This window comes from Artibeus jamaicensis, unplaced genomic scaffold (assembly GCF_021234435.1).
Source record: "Artibeus jamaicensis isolate MK-2021 breed Jamaican fruit bat unplaced genomic scaffold, CSHL_Jam_final contig_387, whole genome shotgun sequence".
NCBI classification, from domain to species: Eukaryota; Metazoa; Chordata; class Mammalia; order Chiroptera; family Phyllostomidae; genus Artibeus; species Artibeus jamaicensis.
The window spans coordinates 5,471,983-5,492,429 of record NW_026521812.1 but is presented as its reverse complement, the minus strand read 5'-3'; the positions used below and the strand labels follow the sequence as shown (position 1 = coordinate 5,492,429).

The 20,447-nt window shown below is 39.1% G+C and overlaps 1 protein-coding gene across 3 annotated transcripts in view; it reads right to left on the bottom strand.

Moving 5' to 3' along the window:
• The window catches only part of MED23 (mediator complex subunit 23), a 48,891-nt gene extending 34,439 nt beyond the window's left edge, over positions 1 to 14,452 (bottom strand). The window contains exons 1-11 of one of the 3 annotated variants that reach the window (XM_053664762.1): positions 14,248 to 14,452; positions 13,876 to 13,907; positions 13,631 to 13,718; positions 10,974 to 11,098; positions 9,453 to 9,564; positions 8,054 to 8,152; positions 6,841 to 6,942; positions 6,158 to 6,227; positions 4,731 to 4,843; positions 3,087 to 3,182; positions 2,507 to 2,524 (exon numbers count right to left, since the gene is read on the bottom strand). In XM_053664762.1, coding sequence (XP_053520737.1) covers positions 2,507 to 2,524; positions 3,087 to 3,182; positions 4,731 to 4,843; positions 6,158 to 6,227; positions 6,841 to 6,942; positions 8,054 to 8,152; positions 9,453 to 9,564; positions 10,974 to 11,098; positions 13,631 to 13,718; positions 13,876 to 13,907; positions 14,248 to 14,295 — 903 coding nt within the window. In that variant the 5' untranslated portion in view covers positions 14,296 to 14,452. Of the gene's footprint in view, positions 1 to 2,506; positions 2,525 to 3,086; positions 3,183 to 4,730; positions 4,844 to 6,157; positions 6,228 to 6,840; positions 6,943 to 8,053; positions 8,153 to 9,452; positions 9,565 to 10,973; positions 11,099 to 11,174; positions 11,238 to 13,630; positions 13,720 to 13,875; positions 13,908 to 14,247 lie in introns of those variants that run through there. The other 2 variants (XM_053664763.1, XM_053664764.1) reach the window with 2 other exon arrangements.
• Between the last annotated feature and the right edge of the window lie 5,995 nt (positions 14,453 to 20,447).

Here is a 20,447-nt window from a genome sequence, read left to right as displayed (position 1 = left end):
AAGATTAACATTAACCTCCACCCATGCCCCTGATTTTTTACTACCATTATTGCACATGGCAAATGATAAGGCTTTTTTCAGTCTTAGTAACCATATTCTAGCTAAGTGGCCTCTAACACTTTTATGTAACAATTCTGGTACTGTTTTTGTGGAGACATTTTACCCTATTGCCCTTAGACAGACTTAAATTAATTGAAAATCATTTTTTCAGGGCTAGAAAACAATTTTAAAGCAATACCTATTCAGGACAAGTTGGGAAAAAATATCCCTTTGCATATCATTTATTATATTCTCCACCAGTAAGAACTGGAACACTATGCTAGTTAACACCACTTTCAACGGTGCCTTTCAAAGATACACAGTAATTAGTCTAGTGCTTCACTGTCTCAGGGTAATGAAAGTTCACATGACACCACACAAGAGCTTGAGGGGTGTATTTTGTGATGCTCTTATTCATTAGAAAGAACACGAACTCGTGTAAACACACAAAACAGAATTCTTCCACTGTGAACACTTCCATTGCTGGTCACAGAACTGGGCTATTTATGACCTTCTAAATGTGAATGATTTTAAGATAAAATATAGCCCAATTCCTACTGGAAAATGCAGTTTGGACAGCTCTTAAAAAGCTTCAAGCTTTCATTAATTACTGCATTGCTAGAGAAAGGACAAGAAGGTACAGTGCAGGATATAGTTTTGTAATGATAAGAGATGTGATAAGATAATTTGCTTACATTTAACCAATATGTGCCTTATACTGTGTGTTCTCATTTTCTCTTTACTTTCCAGATGGTAAAAATAACATATCAAGTCAATCCAGTATATATCTTCCATCTACAAGTCCATTCACTACAGTTTTCTACCAAACCACTACTGATGAATTATACATTTTCGACAATGTTTACTCTTCAGTGGGACCAATAATAATAATGTTCTGTCAGCATTTCCATTATAAACTTTATTTTTTATGGATTTATGTCTTAGTCATAAACTTTTTTTAGGTTGAAACTTGTTATTAAAATGATCGGATCAGATACTCCGAGTTGTTTTGTCAATTTTTGGTTGAGGAGCGCTGCCCCCAAAAGGAAGCAGCGAATGAGAGCTAAGGCTCCTCTCTGGGGGAGGTGCCCGCAGCTTGGATGACCATGGGCGCATCTATCCACCAAACTGGAAGAAAATTGAGTCAAGTCTGATTTACAGTTCACTGTAAAAATTAGTTTTAAGACACAGCATGAAGCATTCTTTCAAAGTTAACTGAATACTTACCTCTAACTCAAGTGAAAGTTGATCAGAATTAATGACTGGGCATTTAAGATGCAGAATTGACAGAATGATTACATGAGGTAACTGTCAGATACTGGAGTGTGAAGCAGTTTCATTTTCACATGTACAAAGCTTGTCCGAACAAGGAAACTTGGTAAATTTTTCAGAAGAAAAAACTTAAAATAATAAGAGATACTGCTACTAGGGTGAGGTTTGGCATGCAAAGTTTCAACACTGAGCAAGTTTTATGGCCAAGCTATACGTCCTCAAAAATAGGGCTTTATCAATGGAAGCACTGGCACAACCTTCACTATAGTATTGCAAACAGCAACGCTATTTTATATAACCTGGACAAGAATGTCTTTTTAAAAGAAAAAAGCTGCTGGTCTATTTTAATATGTTGGGCTCAAAAATTTTTAACAAAAATAATTGGAACCACTATTTTGCTTAAAATCTCCAAGGTGAAAAGTCCGTTCACAGACTTGGGACTGTATAAGAGTTTGATTTATAAAGTTGGGCCACGGTGTTTTTTCTCCCGCCTTAGGTGAACTTCACCTGAGAGGAGCTCACTCTAGGAGGAGGACACCTTGGCAAAGACTGACAAAGAAGGGTGTCTGTCAGGCAGGTGTGGGGTCACCTAAGAGTGTGACATTTCTTAGTCAATCCCCATGTTTCCAAAAAAACCCTTCCCTGTATAAAGTTGACCACTCCAACTTTTCAAAGTAACATATCTCTATTAAAGTGCTTTTTTTCCTTTGTTTTGTTTTTAATTTGTTTTATTTTTTAAGGCAAAGCAATGTAAGTATTTTTTATTGATGTTATTTATTTATATTTTAAAAGTCTGGAAAGATGAAGGCCACCACAAATCTTTCCATCTCTAAAAATTCCACCAGGCTAGCTTTAGCCCTAAAAGTATGAAAAACAGTAAAATGGAGTGGGAAGAAAAAACAACCCATCAAAAAGTGACAGGCTTTATTGTGTACCAGGTGTTGTCTCTTTGTTAAAAAGAAAAAAAAAAGAATATATTTAAAAAAACACCAAAAACCAAAACCAAAAACAATCCAACAAAAACAACTCTCATATCGCATATCCCAAGAAGAAAGTCACGATAGTGGCCTTGGTCTCAGCATGGTCCTGCCAATTTCAAGCCCCGACCATACATGTATTCTCTAAATGAAATCAGTGGCTACAAAGCGGCCAGCGTATCGTTAGTCACAATACAACAGTAAGGTTGTGAACATACCTGAGCAATGTTCAAGGTCTAGAGCATTGGAGGATGGGCAGGACAAGACAGGACAGAACAAAAATAAAGGAAGAAAAAAAGAAAAGACAAAACAGTGACTATGAGGCCAGCCTCAAGGAACCCAGAGTCAGCATAAACCCTCCCACATGTTAAACCACCAAAAAACAAACACACACCAAAAAAAAAAAAGAAAAGAAAAAAAAAATCAGCAATGAGGCCACGCTGAAGATACTAAGGGTTATAAAAAAGGATACCCAAACAACAAAAAAAGTAAAAAAAAATTATGGTTAAGTCATGTGTAGGTTTCTCTGGCAAAAGGTATACTTGAAACTGGCCTTATAGAAAAAAAAGCAATGCAAAATAAACCAACTTTTAAAATATTTTCTTTTTAATATAAACATTCTTAAAGCAATATATATATATGATAGAAATTATACACTGTTGAACAAATCATGTATTTTTTAAAAAATCACCAAATAGTTTTTAACTGTTTTGCTCAGTTAGCTATAGCAAAGAAAAGAGAAAAGAATAGTGCAGATTCTATGCAGAATTTGACTAGGTTTGCAGCATAGTACAGTACCTGCTTATTTAAACCTAGCATATTGCAGACCATATCCCTGGAATAAGGCTGCTCCAATACATATCTCAACAAAGCAGTCTGTGGTTCAAACAGATCCTTTAAAGAAAATAAAAAACAAAATTATTGTTTTAAGGTCAAAGTAAATGTTAATTTAAATAATTTGAAATTGGGATCAAAAAAGCCTCCAAAAGCACTTGTTACCTGCACACAGTAGGCAGTATCTAGTGGGAAAAAAATCATAGGATTTTAGTGCTTGCAATTAATCTATTCCCACCCTTATTTGATAAATGACAACTGATGTGAAAGGACTTGCCCAAAGTCACACAGAGTATGAACTTAGAAATGACTTCAGGTGGTCACATGAAAGTCATAAGCATCACTGTAAGGAAAGAATTTTCTCAGCAATTGAATCGAAGAGAAATGGCAGCAGCTTTCAATCCTCTCACACAAGTGAAACAGACGCAATTTCCGAATCTGGAGAGGACAAATGACTTGATGGCACAGGGTTTAAGAGTGTGGGTTCTCAAATCATACGTTTGAGTTCAAATTTGGATTCTACCATTCCCTCAACATTGGTCCTTCGTCAAGCTACTACCCACTTTGTGTTTAGTGTCAGCATCCATAAACAGAGATATTAAGATGATAGTTAAAAAATAAAGATCTTGCAAAGTAAAGCTTTTAGAAAACTACCTGGCGCACAGTAAGCACACCATAAATTTATCTGTTTTCATTGTTATTGCTATCATGATGACAATAAATTCTATTTAGCTTACCACTTTTTCACATTCCAAACTTTTCTGACTGGTATGCCAAGAGCTGAGATTGTAACCTTACTTTCACTATTTTCCTTGTCTTGCTTTTGGACAAGTTTCCTAATTATATGTTGCTTTTGACATGAAAAATTACATGAAACATTTACATGAAAAATATCCAGCCTTCCACATACCCTGCCTGCTCTGTTATCACTGCCACCTCCAAGATAAAACAATGATCGATCAAATGTCATTATAGCTTGTCTTTACCTCTGTTTTACTGTATTAATATTTGTGGTTTTTCCTTTGAGAATTTCTACTGCACTTTTATCCCATACTCCCTTTTTAAAAATCTAACAAATAGGAGGTTCACTCTTCAAATTTTATGGACATTGCAAATTCATTTTTGGCCCTCCCTTTGTAAAGGAAGAATGAAAACAAGGAACCAATTTAAAAAGTCAGTTTTTTAACGCCAAGAGCTTTGCCAGAGGTGGGACCACTGGAATATAAACACCCGAAAATAACACAAAGCACAGAGTTTACTTTGATTCTGGAATCACACATTGAACCATACACTATCTTTCATTAAATATTTACTTCTCCAGCCCTAGCCTGGTAGCTCAGTTGGCTGGAGCATTGTCTGGATACGCCAAGGCTGCAGTTTGATCCTTGGTGTGGGCACATATAAGAATCAACCAGTGAAAGCATAAACATGTGGAATAACAAACTGATGTTTCTTTTTCTCTCTCTCTCTCCCTTCCTCTCTTTAAAAATCAATCAATCAATAAATTTTTTTAATTTTACTTCTTCAGTCTATGATTTAGCAACATACATCATATATTACAGAATGAAGACTGTTAGCCCAAAAGTCCCATTATAATTAGCAACATACCTTATCGTATGGCAAAAGGCCTTTCAAAGGAAAACGAAGAGTTGCAGGGTCCAATTTCCATGAGTTACAAATGGCACCCGAGTTATTGACAACCGGCAGAAGGCTGCAGCGGCCTGTGTGTATCACAAAAAGTGTTTTCAAGCAAATGTGAAACAGCAATGCCTACTCCTTCGTTCACTCTATAAATGTTTAACGTATATCTATGCTGTACCAGGAGCTGGTTTAGAAAATGTTTTAATTAGATAAAAGTTTTAAAAATTTCTTTGTTTCTTCTTCAATTATCTTCAGTCCAGGAGGTTAGATAGAGACCAATCTGTGAGGTTGTGAACATACTATGGGCCTGAAAGTAGCCACAAGTCTGACACCACTTTGCACAGGCCTTCCAAGCTCAAAGAGGTGGCATTTATCCAAGTGTCTAGGACACAGGTCAGCAAACTGTAACCCACGGGTCAATTCAGGCTTGCTACCCATTTCTATGAAGTTTTACTGGATCACTGCTGCTTTTGGACTACAATGGCAGAATTGAGTCCAACAGACTAAGTGGCCCACAAAACCTAGAATATTTACTGTATCACATTTACAGAAGAAGCAGGCAGACCTCTGATCAACCTCAAGCATGATGTTCCCAGAGGCCTCTGATGCAGCATGTGAGCACCCACACGCACCCAACTGCAGGATGAATACTGCACCTTGGATGGCCTTGGATGGCCCGTGGGCACCTCAAGCTCCACATGTGTGAAACTGAACTCACCAACATACTTCTTAAACCCGCACCAGTTCTATAATTCATTAAATGATATCATAATCCACCCAGTCACAAAAGCCTGAGGAGTATCTGTCTCATGTTTATTCAGTTTATGTTTGTATTTCAGCATCCAAAACAGCACCCTGCTCATAGAAGCGCTACCAACTAAATAATGGACTATGTGCCCCGACAGTTCTGAGGCCACCATGTTTACGCAAACATTGCCAAGTCACCCACTTATTTTTAAAGAAAATTCTGAGAATCCAACGAATGTGAAAAAATGGGAAATACAATAAATGAAATAGAGAGCAAAGGTGAGAATTGGAGTGGTCTTGAAAGAGCCTCATGGTTTTGTGTATTGTGGCCAGAGGGGCAGGTCCGCAAGGATTTCTAGTTGATTAGAGATTCATGGTGCTTTACTAGCGCTATGAAAAGTTCTCTCTAGTCACCAGGAAACACATCTTCTAGAACAGTTCTATCTAGGACCCAGTCTAGACATTTGTTTCCCCTCCCTTTATTTAGTACACAAAGTACCTGAAAACAAGTAAAAGGCTATTACTAAGCTCCCAGAGAGGTGCTAAAATGACAAACCATGAAGACATATACAAGATACTGTCAGCTTTGTTCCGCAGTCAGATTAGAAGTCACACACTGTTTAGTATATTTTAAGTCATAAACCTACCACAAATGGAGTTTATCCTTGCTGTGGGCCTGAAAGTATCCACAAAGTCTGACACCAGGTTTCCAAGTAACTAAAAACAAACAAACAAACAAGTATAAAAATAAAATCAAGAATGCCTTGAATAGAATGACCAATTTACATAAAATGAGACAATATGGAAAAACTTAGTATAAAGCCTGGCACATTAAAATTACTCAAAGGTTAATTCCCTTGCTTCCTTCCAAACAATTACTTACCAGTACCTCTTTCTCTGAATTAAGCCAAGTCTCACCACAATGTCCAAAGCTATTTGATGAAGCTATGTATATTTTATCACAGTAACTGTTTCAACAGGACAGCAGAGAAATGAAATAAATGATAAAAATACATGGTATTCATGGATAAAGTGACCATTTAAAAAATAAGCACAGCCCTGGCTGGTGCGGTTCAGTGGGTTGAGTGCCAGCCTATAAATCAAACGGTTGCTGGCTCGATTCCTGGTCAGGGCACATGCCTGGGTTGTGGGCCAAGTCCCTGGTTGGGGGTATGTGAGAGGCAACCACACATTGATGTCTCCCTCCTTTTCTTTCTCCCTCCCTTCCCCTCTCTCTAGAAATATTAAAAATAAGCACCAAAAATAAGATTAATATAATTATTTTTAAATAAAAATTGCTATTAAAATTTTTGAAAAATATCAAATTTACCCAGTGTGGAAGTTTTCCCTCAGGATATAGTTTTCTGATTTCTGTGACTGCAAAATAGGCTGGCAACAAACAGGCATTTCTTTCCAAGATATACGCTATAACCTAAGAAAAACAAAAGAGCAATATTGTTATTTTTGACTGATCCCTTTAAATGAATTTAAATATATTTGTTGTTGTTCATCCCTTTAAATATGACAACAACAAGTATATTAAAAAGTAGAAATACTATTTCATTAATTCTGGGGGCTTAAACTATAGCATGAAGGAAGTCATTTATATGTGAAGAATGTCTAAAAATGAAGATTAATAAACAATGAAATGGTCCTGGCTGGTGTGGTTCAGTGGATTGGGTGCCGGTCTGAGAACTGAAGGACCACCAGTTCGATTCTTGGTCGGGCCACATGCCTGGGTTGCAGGCCAGGTCCCCAGTTGAGGGCATGTGGGGGTCAAATGACCGATGTCTCTCTCACACATCGATGTTTTTCTCTCTTTCTCCCTACCTCTCCCTTTCTCTAAAAGTAAATAAGTCAAATCTTTAAACAACAAACAAACAATGAAATGAGTTGTGGATGTTTGGTAAATAACATTGAAATACTTTAAATATTGGTAGACTCCAATAGGAGAGCAACAGACCAAAGTGACATTTCTTGCAATATTAGTTACAAGGCATAAGGATTTTTTAAGTGGTCCATAGGCTGACATCTTGTAATGGTTGAAAATACTTTAATATCTATATTGTTGCTTTTACAATTAAAAAACATGAATTAATTAAAATGTAAAAAAGTAAGAGCACCTTTAAAACTCAAAGTGATTTGGGGGGTGCTGTATCGCTAACGGAGCATGCTCACATCTTTCTTCCCTCACAGGCTGTCAGCTCCTAACCTCTAAGGTCCCCATGAGATTTGCAACAGGCAGCAGCAGCTTGTCCTGGGCTAAGCCCTGAACCCGTCTGCAAGGCCCCTTTTCCCTGACTTCCAGTGAGCCAAAGCAGCCCGCCCAGGCTTCGTCCTGTTGCTTCTTTTCTCTTAAGCCTTTGCGTGTTTCACTGTCCCCCGCTTTAATAAATGTACTATCAAAATGATACAATAAAAAAGCAATATTTTAGAAGTAAACACATAAAACGCCCCACAAATTACCCTAAGTTTTAAAAGCACATAACTCTGTAAAATACTTTTTGGAGGCGATGACCAGTGCATCACAGACAGGTTGTTACCTCTCGTGCTGTTAGAAGCTGCTGTACAACGGCTGAGCTCACTGTGTTGGGAATGGTCAAGATTTTCTCCAAAATCGCTTTTAAGAGATCTCGAACACCCTGATTTAAAAAAAAAAAGCCAGTGTTAAAACTAGGTAATGTTCCCTGTGCTGGTTAGGCATCTAGTTTCAAGATTACACACTCAGAAAAAAAGTTTCCTTCGACTTCACACCTTCAGTTTTTATGAATCAGAGCTGATATTCAAGTTCCTAACACGAACCCAAGAGATGAGTTGTGTTCCAAGACAGAATTCTAAAGAATGCTGTGTCATATGAATGAACAAAAAAGTCACTAATAAATAAAAATTAAACTTGCCACACTCTACTGAGCTTTTTTGACCTTCGCAGCATTAAAAGTTTCTAGCGTTATAAAGGCCCAAAAAGCTTGATTTGGGCTTACAGACCAAAATATATTAGAATAGAATGTATAAACAACCTGCAAATATGCACAAAAAATACTAAGTTTTCTGGCAGATGACCTTTCTGCTCACTCCCTTTGCCATATTCGAACTATTCTCTGTTCTCATCCATCGCATACCTTAATCCTTCAAATTTATCCAACAAGGCTATTCTGTAATCATTCGCCTACTCATGTATACTACAAGCTGCATTATTTGAGAGCAGAATCTGATATACAGAGAAGAAATTTCTTTTGATATGCACTTAGTGAGTATAAACTCTGTGATGAATCTTACAAAAAAAAGAAAACAGTTCTGGCCAAGATGGAGGCGTAGATAGAAACACTTCATTTCCTCGCAAACCAAAGGAAGGATAACAACCAATCTAAAAACAATAAACAATACAAAGTGCCAGAAAATCAAACTGCGAGGAACTCTGACAACCTGAGAAACTGCACGGAAAGACAGCTGACCACGTGGGCGAGGCTGGGCTGGCCAGACGGGAGGGAAACTAAAGACTCGAAGCTGGCTGTAAATATTGTGAGGCTGCCATGGCGGGAGAAACTCCCAGTGTCCCACACGAGTTCACAGGAAAGCAGGGCTCGAGTGGAGCCAGTGGCATTGTTTCCTCTGATGTCTACATCTCTTCTCAGCTCCACAGATGCCTTCGCTGTGCTTTCATTTGAAAGGGGCCCCAACATCATAAGAAAACCAAAGTCTCTGCTTGACAAATCCCCTCCTCATCATAGAAATGTTCTAGCCACCTGCATATTTATGTTGGGAGGAGAGCAGAAAGCTTCAGAAAATGTTGAGTAATTTTAAATCCTTTTAGGAACTAAGCAACACAAGAGATAGATTTGGTAAATGCTTCTACCTCACTGCTCCCATCTGAAATTAAGATACACACAGCTGAAAAACTAATCTGGCCTGAAAGTGATTATTTTTATAATTAGGAAAGAATACCTTATAATCCACTCCACCAATTATTTTCCGAACCAGTTTGAATGTTAGGGCCCAAAGTTGTGTTCTTTCCCATTCAAGAGTATCAGAGTTTATCAAGGATTCACAAACCATCCTAGAAAAAAAGAATACCCCTTCCAATTACAAAGACAGAATTCTGCAAGTTCTCTAATAGCCAAGGTCTTTATATACCCTGGATATTACATTTGTCACAGTATTTTTCACAAAATACATTATTCAAGCATACTTTTTAAAGACTATGTATAGTATTTTACACATTTTACTTGTATAAAAGAATAAATACAAAGTAGAATTAAACAATACTCATTATTTACACTAGAAAGAAATCTATCTAAAGAAAGATGGTTAAATGTTTACTATTAGCTTGTGGCAGACTGTATTTTTCCAAGATGGCTATAAGATTTCTGATTCTCGTGTCCTTTAAAATATAGCATTAATATTCCTCCCCTGAAGAGGTTGGAGGACAGTCTACACTCTCTACCTTAAATCTGGACTGGCTTAAGACCATGGCATAAGGAACACTGTATGACTTCCAAAGCGAGATGATACGACTTCTCCTAGCCTACTTCGGAATGTTTGCTCTTGGAGTCCACCATGCTTTGAGCAAGTCCACGTCACACAGAGAGGACATGTGCAGATCCGGCCAACAGCCCCAGCCAGGGTCCCAGATGACAGCCTGCATCAACCACCAGACAGACAAATGGGGAAGCTTTTGTTGTGTCTGCAGCCCTGCTACCCTCTGACTATAATCGTGGGACTCAGAAAAAACTCCCTACTAAGCCCACCATTAGCCATGTGTGCTAATAATAAAATGATTACTAATTATTTTAGAGCATCTAATGTTGAGATGCAACAAAAGTTAATTAGAGCAAACTCTTCAAAGTGTGTGATTTTAGCCCTTGGGCTGAAAGGCAAAGGCAGCCTGTTTTTCAGCCTTTAAATACACAATTCTAAGAATACTGTATCCTAGCCCTGACCAGGTAGCTCAGTCGGTTAGGGCATCATTCCAATACATCAAAGTTGCAGGTTCGATCCCTGGTCAGGGCACATATAAGAGGTAATCAATGAATGCATAAATAAATGGAACAACAAACCGATATCTCTCTTTTTCTCTCTAAAAAACAAATCAATCAATAAAAAAATTTAATTATATTGTTTCCTAGAAACTAAAACCTGAGGTATTATGAAGAATTGCTTGGTTTTTATAAAAAAAAGTATTGATTGATTTTAGGAGGAAAGACAGAGACAGAGAGAGAAACCCTGATTTGTTGTTCCACTTACGTACGCATTCATTGGTCGATTCTTGTACGTGCCCTAACCAGGGATAGAACCTGCAACCTTGGTGTATTGGGGTGATGTTCTAACCAAGTGAACTACCCAGCCAGGACTGAACCTAACTTCCTTCCTCATCCCTTATCCTTTTACAACAATCTTGACCAATGTCCAAGCATTAATTAAAAAAAGAAAATTCTTTAGACTGCTCACGGCTGCCATTACACATACCTGGGTGGAAGGAGGCCAGTCTCCACTGCCATTGCTAAGCAGTCATAAAGAAAAGAAATTCTTTTAGGACTGTGCTGGCCATGAATGAATTTAACGATCCACTGGATGCATTGTTCATGTGATTCCTGGAAAATTAGGAAGTGATTATAGTTTAAGTCTAAAGTTATGTATCTTATAATTAACAAATAGCTAATACTGTACCTGGGAGTATATCAAGACTATGAATGAGATACTCTACTACAAACATTTGTGGATGAAGACAATCTTTAAAAAATAAAAAAGTTCAGATTTAGTACTTTAGTTATATTAAGCTTAAAATCTTTCAATTATATAGATTAAACTCTCACCATTTTTATTACATAGGACCTCCAAAAGGAGTAAGATATCATGAACATATTTAAGGTCAATGGAAAACTCTAGCAGAGATTGTAAATGCCACTATAAGCAGAAACCTACTTAATGGCAGATATAAATATTCCTGTCACTGGGGGATAAACTCATTATGGGTTAGTACATTAGCCTCATGAGAATTTAGTGTGAATCGAATCCCGAAGAGCCCAATCAATATGAATTGAATGACATAATGCACCTCTAGAATCATATACCATGGAACCTGATGCACGGAGGTTGTACCGTATCAGAGTCTGTCTCCTAGGGCACCCCCGAGAACGGCCTCTGTCCTGTTTCTCGGCACCACCCCTGTCCTCACACACACTTCTGTTGTTGAATGTGTCATGCTGGTTCAGAAATGTACGTTTTCTTCCTAGCTCCCATTAGAATATAATCTTCTTGAAGATAAGGGCCATACTTTACCTTATAGCATTTTTAATTATTTAAAATTCTAAATATTTTGGAAAGATGTTCAACATCACTCAGAGAAATGCAAAATAAAATTATATGGAGATAACATTTCTCATGTTTTAGTTTGGCAAAGATCAGAAAGTTCTGCCTGGTCAGGTGGCTCAGTTGGTTGGAGTATTGTCCTTTGCACCAAAAGGTTGTGGATTCAATTCCCAGTCAGGGCACAAACCTACGTTGCAGGTTGAATCCCGGATCAGGGATCATATGGGAGGTAACCGATCAATGTTTCTCTCTCACACTGATGTTTCTCTCTCTCCCTCCCTTTCTCCTTCTTTCTCTAAAATCAATAAACATATCCTCCAGTGGAGATTAAAAAAAAGTTTCTCACCACTTAATTGCTAGGCTATTGGGTATATATACTCTGATACATTGCTAATCAGAGTATAAATTGGTGACCCTTATGGAAAGTTATTAGGCAATTTCTATAAAAATTACAAATAAATATACTCTTTCATCCAGCAACACTACTTGAAAGAATTTGTTCTCTGTCCACATATATCATTCATTCTACATTGTTTCAGGTAGGAAAAGGTTAGAAGCAACCTAAATGTCAGTCAGAGAAGTCTGGTTAAAGAAAGAAAGGTAAAGCCAAAAATATATCATATTATTCTGCAAGAAAGAAAGAAAGGCTGAAATTTTAACTTTTGGTGGATTTCTGTAGACTTACTTTCAGAATTTATTAAGTGGAAAAAGAAACAAGGTATAAATGAACAGTGTACACAGTATATGATGGTTCTTATTTTTTGTAAGATTTTATTTATTTTTTGAAAGGGGGAAGGGAGGGAGACAGAGAGGGTAACATCGATGTGTGGTTGCCTCTCATGCAACCCCTACCAGAGACCTGGCTCACAACCCAGGCATGTGCCCTGACTGGGAATTGAACTAGAGACCATTTGGTTCTCAGGATGGCACTCAATCTGCTGAGCCACACCAACCAGGGCCTACGAGATCACTCTGTAAAAATTATTCTACATACATAAAATACTTCTAGAAGAAAGGAAACCGCTCATACGGGCTGCAGGCAGAAAAAAGAACAGGTAATTAAGCTAAGAGAGATGAAAGGCAAAGTATTAATGGGGTCCACCTTTTTGCACTTTTTGCATTTTGTACCATATGAACATATTACCTAGTAAAACATAATTAAAAACTAAAAAATAATGAATGCTTTGCCACCATTTGGTCCATGTCTGAGTAACACGTCTTACCACCAGCGCCTCAACTGCAAATATTTCCCTGCCTGTTATAAATCATGAAAAGAAAATGGATTACTGGAACATGAGTTCTTTAAGGGTCACACATTTCGTCTTCTTCAAGGAAACATTTCCTAGTGACTGTGCTTTGTTACTAAGTTTTACTGTTTTTTTCCTTATTTCTACTGTACCTTTATATCCTCATTATAAAATTATTGTATTCTTATTGTGGCATTTTTGTATCTTTAATATAGTATCTTCACTATACTGTACCAATTCTTTCTGTTGAGAATATAAATGAAATTTTTATCCTTTATAACCCCTAACACAGTTGTTTTCAACTCCATGAAATAAATCAAAATAGGATGAAAATGGTGATATATAATCTAACATGGGGGCGACATGGGGGCGATTTTCAACACCTCCCACTGCGCTGGCATCAACCAGACCCTCAATATAGACGCTCTATGGGAAGAACATTAACTGCAACAAATGGAAACCAGAATGGACAAACCAAAGATGATGACAATTTTATCTCCTCCTTCCCAGAAAACCTAAATACCAACACCAGTCATCAGTGGAATGTATTAAAAATGCAGTACTCACCTGAGGAAGACCACCCCAAAACTGTCTGAAGGCCCCCAAACAGCTAATTAGCTTTGTTTTTTCATCTTCAGGAGTGTCCATAAACATGCTATAAACAAAAATCACATTACCATTACTTGCCAGTAGTTTGAAAAAGGTAAGTCAACATAACCAGAATAGTTATAAATCTCCAAGGCAAAGCTAAGCAAAATCTTACAAAGATACATTCACGTTAAAACACAAAAATCTGCCATGCAAATGCTCACCCAGGGAAAGCCTCTTCTATAATTTCTGTTTTCTGTAAAAAACAAAACAAAACGATGTGAATCACAAAAAAAAAAAAAAAAAGGAGGGGCCTCCTCGAGCAAACTATTACAATGTAACATGGGGGAAATCATCTTAATCAGCTCCGTGCAAGAAAGTAACAATACCTGCCTAGCCTGTCACAGTGGGTGCTGTGGATTTTAAGAGAGCTTAGAATTTGACAGCAGTTTGAGAATCGCTAAAGCTCCGCACACACACGGTGTCACAACAAAGAAGAGACCGGGAAGAGGTTGTCTGGGAAGGTCCCTCGATCCGCTGCCCCCGTGTGTCCCCCACGCCCCGCCAGCGCTCTGGATCCTTGGCGCTCCACTCACCACCACCTCCTCAAAAATGCTCTGTAGTTGCGTCTCCATCTGCACCATGGCCCCCACCCTCCTGGGCGCCCGGCTCGCTGCCGGGTGTCAAGCCAGAGCTCCTGAGACAGGCTGGCGGAGGGCCCACAGGAATTTGCAGGTAGACGGGGTCGCTCTCCACTTAAAATCCTCAGCTTTGATAATCCTCTTTGCAGCCCTGCCAACATCCGGGGCCTGCAGGAAGCGCTGGGAAGTGCCTGGCGCTCGCTCATTACCAAACCTCCAGAAACCAGGGACCCATCCAGAGGGTTCCGCCTGAGGGGAAGGGCGCCGCCCTGCGAGCCAGACAAGAGCGCCCCCAAGCGGAACTTCCAGCCTAAATCACCCCGAGGCGTTGTCGGGGGCAGGCCGCCACCTTCCGGCTGTAGGGGGATTTGCTGCAGCCTGCAGACTTTCTGCCGCAACCTGAGTCAATTAGATGATGTCTGTGAGCCACAGACTCGTAGCTCCGTCTGACCCGTAGCCTGGAAAAGGCAGTTGAAACCACACTTTCCTAGACTCCAGGGACCACGTGTCTTCTTAACCATGGTAACCCCCGTAGAAAGCTGAACACACTACAGGTTTTCAATGATACTGAAAAAAAAAAAAAAAAGTAAACACATCATTGCTGCTTTTCAATTAGAATGATACATTTTTAAATTATAATAATCCAAAAATACATATATCTATCAGTTACTGAATACCTATAGGCTATTTGGTAGGGATTGGGTCGAGCAAGGTGACAAAGAGGAAGGCTAACTCCCTGGTGTGGTCAGAGCAGGTGTCTGAGCACCCTGACTGGCCTGCCCCCACCATTGTATTGTTTCAAGCATCAGTTTGACAGGCTCTGGGAACCTAGTCCAGTTTTTTCAAGCTGATTTAGGAGGCCTTTCTTTATCCTGAGGTAACACCTTTGTGCATAACTAGTAAAGTACTTTATTGATGGGATATTTTTTCACTTTTTGCTTGGTATCAGACCCAATTGGAATCATACAGTATGTACTCTTTTGTGTCTAGTTTCTTTCAACCAATATTATATTTTGAGATTCATTCTATGTGTATCAATCCATTGTATGAATATACTACTTCCCTGGCTGGTGTGGCTCAGTGGAAGGAGCGCCAGACTGTGAACCAAAGGATCGCCATTCAGATTCCCAGTCTGGGCACGTGCCTGGGTTGTGGGCCAGGTCCTCCATTGGGAGTGCTGGAAAGGCAACCATTCACTGATGTTTCACTCCCTCTTTTTCTCCCTCCTTTCCCCTCCTTCTAAAAATAAATAAAAAAAAATTTAAAAAATGAATATACTGTAGATTACTTATTGACTCACCAGTTGGAAGAGAGGACTTTTATGAGAACTTTAATTTCATAATTTGTAAGCCAATATTTAGAATTTTTAATATATCATGAGTGATTAAAAAAAGGGTTATATGGAAAGTAACCTCACAAGCTGGGCAGGTCATGGTGGGTATCAGGCCGATAACCTGACCAGTAAAAGGTTTTAAGTGAGACTTGGCTGTTGTTTTTGTGCCTATAGGTTAAGATACATTTGAAATACCAGAAAACCTGTGGAAAGGGGTATTAACCTCAAAAGAATACATAATCCTGTTAACTGTAACCCCATCCCTACCCTGCTTTTTCCCACTTCTATGTAATCTTCATTATGTTCCCTTATAAATGTCAAATGCATAGAAGAAGCTGCAAAACTGTTATTCTGTGGAGGATAAGAGAACTTTCCGCCAGCATGTGTCAACTCTTATAAAAATTCTCTACAGGTTTTTGACTCAGACAACTACTTGATGCTGTTGGCAGGTTTCAGACAAAGCCAGGACCCCCCTGAGGACTGGGGCCAGGTACTGGGTACAAACAAGGGCCCATTGTGCCCCAGGGTTTTGCATCAGGTGACCTGGGTGTTTCTCCTAGAATTCCAGGCATTCTTAGTTTAAGTAGCAGGGCATGTCTTTATTTGATTTGTTCTTAGGAAATCCTCAGAGGTGGTTAAGTGCTGTGATAGCCTAGGAAAAGGGGAAGAAAAGGGGCTGCTGCTTTTAATCTTGTTCTTCTTCATTGGATTACCTAGTAAGCAAAATTTTTGCTGGTTAAATGAGATACTGAACTCTCTTTAGTTCCCTGAGATAAAGAACACCTTGCTTCCGGACCTGAATAACAGTGATGTGATAACAGTTATTCAGACACTGACGGTGGAGTGGCGGAGATGGGCTCTGTGAAGAGTCCAGTGCAGTAGCCTGGCCAATTCCGGAGAAGCTGGAGGGAGCTCTGGAGGGAGGGCAGTTTTCCCTGGAAAGGGTGCACCCCAAGAAAGACACCCAAGAGACGTGCCTCTGCCTTGGAAATTGTCGTGATTCGGGCTGTGTCAGGTAAGGTTTTGCCTTACTCGGGTTTTCTATGCATCTTGGGTTTCCAAGAGGGTAAAGCAGTCTTACAGGGACAGCCACTGCCTTTGTGTCACCTGGAGACACACATGTAAGGATTGGTTTTCCCTACAAGTTGGTTGAGACGCCACAGATCTCAAAATTAACAGGGGAAATCATGCCTCTGGGCCAAAAAGGCCCATTATAGTTAGCCTCCCATATAGGACTAAGATGGCCAAGATGAGGATTCTTCAGTACTTCTAAATGAATTTTTGTGTGCATAATTAGAAAAAGTCACTTGTAAAATTAGGCAGAATGAAAGAAAAAATAATTTGCAGAGACTATCTTGGTCTCTGCAGGAAGAGTCTTTCTCTAAGAGGAAGACTTAAAAGGCTTCCTCTTCTAAGCTAAAGGAAAAAGGACTTAGATAATGGATCAACCTATGATATCTTTTAGGTGTTAACCTGATTCTTTGTGGAATTTATTGTGTCTGTTTTCAGTTTAAAAGGGAGAAGGTCATTTGGAACTTGACTTGTCAAGAACAGATATAAACTGTAAATGCTTCCAAAACGAAATTTGAATCCAACTGTTCTGTTTGTGTCTGTCTGTTTGTCTATATATGTACATCGTAAGTGGGAGATAATTTTCTACCTCTGGATGGTATCGTTAAAATTAAAGGCAGGTGCTTGTAAGGATTGGGTATTCTGAAATTCTCAGAAATATAGAAACAAAATCAAATGCTTTTCAAGGTCACATGATCTAAGATTAATTCCTAGTAAATAAAAGCTAAAGTTTACATGTTAATTGACTTATATCTATGAACAATGTTTCTAGAAGTTATAAAATCTGCACACTGAAGAATATCAATTGATTGCTTCTTAGTTTGTATTAGATACTGAGACTTTATGTAAAAGTCTCAATTTATGTAGGAGAACTTCTAGAGTATATTGCGTGGCTAAACAGTGATTGTAAATTAAATGAATAGTTGGGGCTGTGGGAAGCCAAGATGACCACTTAGTTCTCCCTGGTCCCTGGCTCCCATTTCTCAGATTTTGCATCCCTTTATACATCACAGTGCATTTATGCTGGACTTAGGTGAAGAAACTAATGTGCTGACATTATTGAAAGGAGATCTCTTACACCAGTGCCAAGTTTTGGTAAAGTCAAAAATGCCAACTTGGTAACTGCTTTCTTTCGCAGTGAGCTCCCAGGAGACAAAGACTTTAGATATTGACTTTTTGAAAAGATTAAATAAAAGACTCACTTCAACCTCCTTGGAGGGACCTTACCAGGTACCCATTCATGGATGGACTTTGACCCTTGTCTAGGAATGATGAAGTCTCCTCGAGGAAAAGAAACCACCACGAACAGAGATGGACAGCTAGCCCGAGGCACTGACAAGGCGTGTATACCCACTGACTGCTGTTTGTGGAGGAAAGGGGCCACGCATTCAGGGGAGGCCTGCCCGGAGGCCTTGCTGAGTTTATGCTCAAAGACTTAAAGTAACAACTTAGAGTGGTCTGAAATTAATACTTTTTTAACTAAAAGCAATTCAGGGCAGGTAGTCATGTCCTAGGGCAGTGTTTTTCCCTAACAAAGGTCAATCTTTACCCATCTGTCTTTTGCATATAAGATAACATTCTTTATAATATGCCTTTGGAGTAACAAAATAATCCCCCTCACCCCTCATTATTTTTATCATGGTAATTGTTAACTGTTAACTATCCTGTACCTGCTTAGGTAAAAGAACTGTGTGTGTTGTTTTACTTTTTGTTCAATTCCAGAGGTTTCCTCGCTTTGCTTTCTCCCACCTCCCTAATCTGTCATTGGTGGATCTCATGTAACCCACTTATAATATATCTTCTTTTTTGATTGTAATGTACATAATAAGTGCAAAACTGCCATTTTTTTTCTGGAGCATTTTCGCAATTTGTTGAGGTTTTGCTTCCCGGTAATTGTTGTCAGTTTGGCTCAGATAAACTCATAAAAATTCTTACAGGTTTGAACATATTTTGCATTCACATATTGAGTTCAGAATGTATTTTGTTTGATTTTTTTTACCTATTTGTTAATGATATTACTGATAATAATAGTTACACTTGTTCTTTGGATTTTTCTATACAGTCCAACCATTGCAAAATATCTGTTAATACTCTTTTCATGGCTTATGTAGATGTTACACTAGATGCCAAACACACACAAAAAATGAGAAGATGGCAAAATTAAGATCATGATAGTTCATAAGATAGAAGAAAATCAGAGTGTTTTTTTCACAATAAAAGCCATAAGACCTGACTCCCTTCCATTTACCTTCCCTTCCCTTTTTGGGAAAAATTCAGCCTCCACGCAGATGCCCTTCCCTGGTGTCAACAAGACAATATCACTGACACTTCCTCAGAATGTGCCTCCTAGAGCTGTGAGACCACACTCTCTGACCACGAGGTTTGTTATCATGCATTATTCAGGTTATCATTTTTTTAAAGATTTTATTTATTTATTTTTAGAGAGAGGAGAAGGGATGGATGAAGAGAGGGAGAGAAACATTGATTGGTTGCCTCTCATATGCCCCCTACTGGGGGCCTGGTCTGCACCCCAGGCATGTGCCCTGACTGAATATGGGCCTTTCAGTTCCCAGGCCGGCACTCAATGCACTGAGCCACACCCACCAGGGCTGGTTGTTTTTATTTTTTTATTTTTTTTAACCCTAAGGGGGAACTGTGGACAAAAAATGATTAAAATGTGCATCTGTGCTCATCAAAGTTGAGATATTGCGTATCTCACCTTGGAAAATATTTTCACATACATAGGCACTGAAAAATAACTGATACCAACACATAAGCATCAACTCTATCATTTGGATGTCTAATAATGGAGACATTTAATGTATATTTCAATTTCAAAAACTTGACTCCTGTAGTCCATGCTGAGGTTTTGCCTCGTCTCTTTCTATACACCATTGCCTCTAAGCTCCTGTGTGTCATTGCTAACACCAGTCCCACCAAGACAGCTAGTTCTAGGTTCAGCGTCAGTATTGGATCTCCCCTTGTCAAGGACTAGCATCTGTTCTTCTTATACCAACTGCTTGCCTGGTTAGCTTTCTGCCTGCAAGGCATGCTCATTAATCTCCCTGTAAGTGTTTTTGCCTTTTTCCTATGATGGGCCCTTTATTGTACTTGGCCACCTGCCCACCCGGCCCTGCCACCTTATTTGAGATCTCCGTGCTTTGTTAAACTCTTTCCCGCTGCTGGACTTGAGCCTCTCTGCCTCACCTCCACCACCCTCCTCAGTGTGTCTGGTTCCTCTGAACTTTCCTAGTCTGGTTTGTCCAGCTGCCACCCAACTCTGGTGCTAGAACCAGGAAGGACGGATTGATGAGACTTAAGGAAGTGGATGGTGGCAGGCCCCTTGGGCTTTCCCAGGACAGCAAGGAGTGAGTTTTCTGTGATTTTACAGAAGCTTCTTGAATTCTGTGGACATGGGGACCTCGTAAAATATGAAAAATGTGTATGATTGGTGGGGAACGTAGTATAACACTAGCTGCCTTGCAGAGCACAGGTGTTCTTGGCCACAAAGCATTAAAATATGCAGAGTGAAGGCTTCAGGACCCAGAAGGTACAGGTTGTTCTAAAGTTAAGGGGAAGGAATCATGAGGTTTCCAAGGTTCAGGTAACTTAGAGTGTGGGCTCAGATCCGTGTGACACCGGCAACCTATTCCAAAGTCTAAATTGCATGGAGGGTGCGGATTTGGCTGGTGTCCAATGCTCAGGTGAACTGTTAGCAATGTTTCTAAGATTTGAGATACTCAAAGAAGTT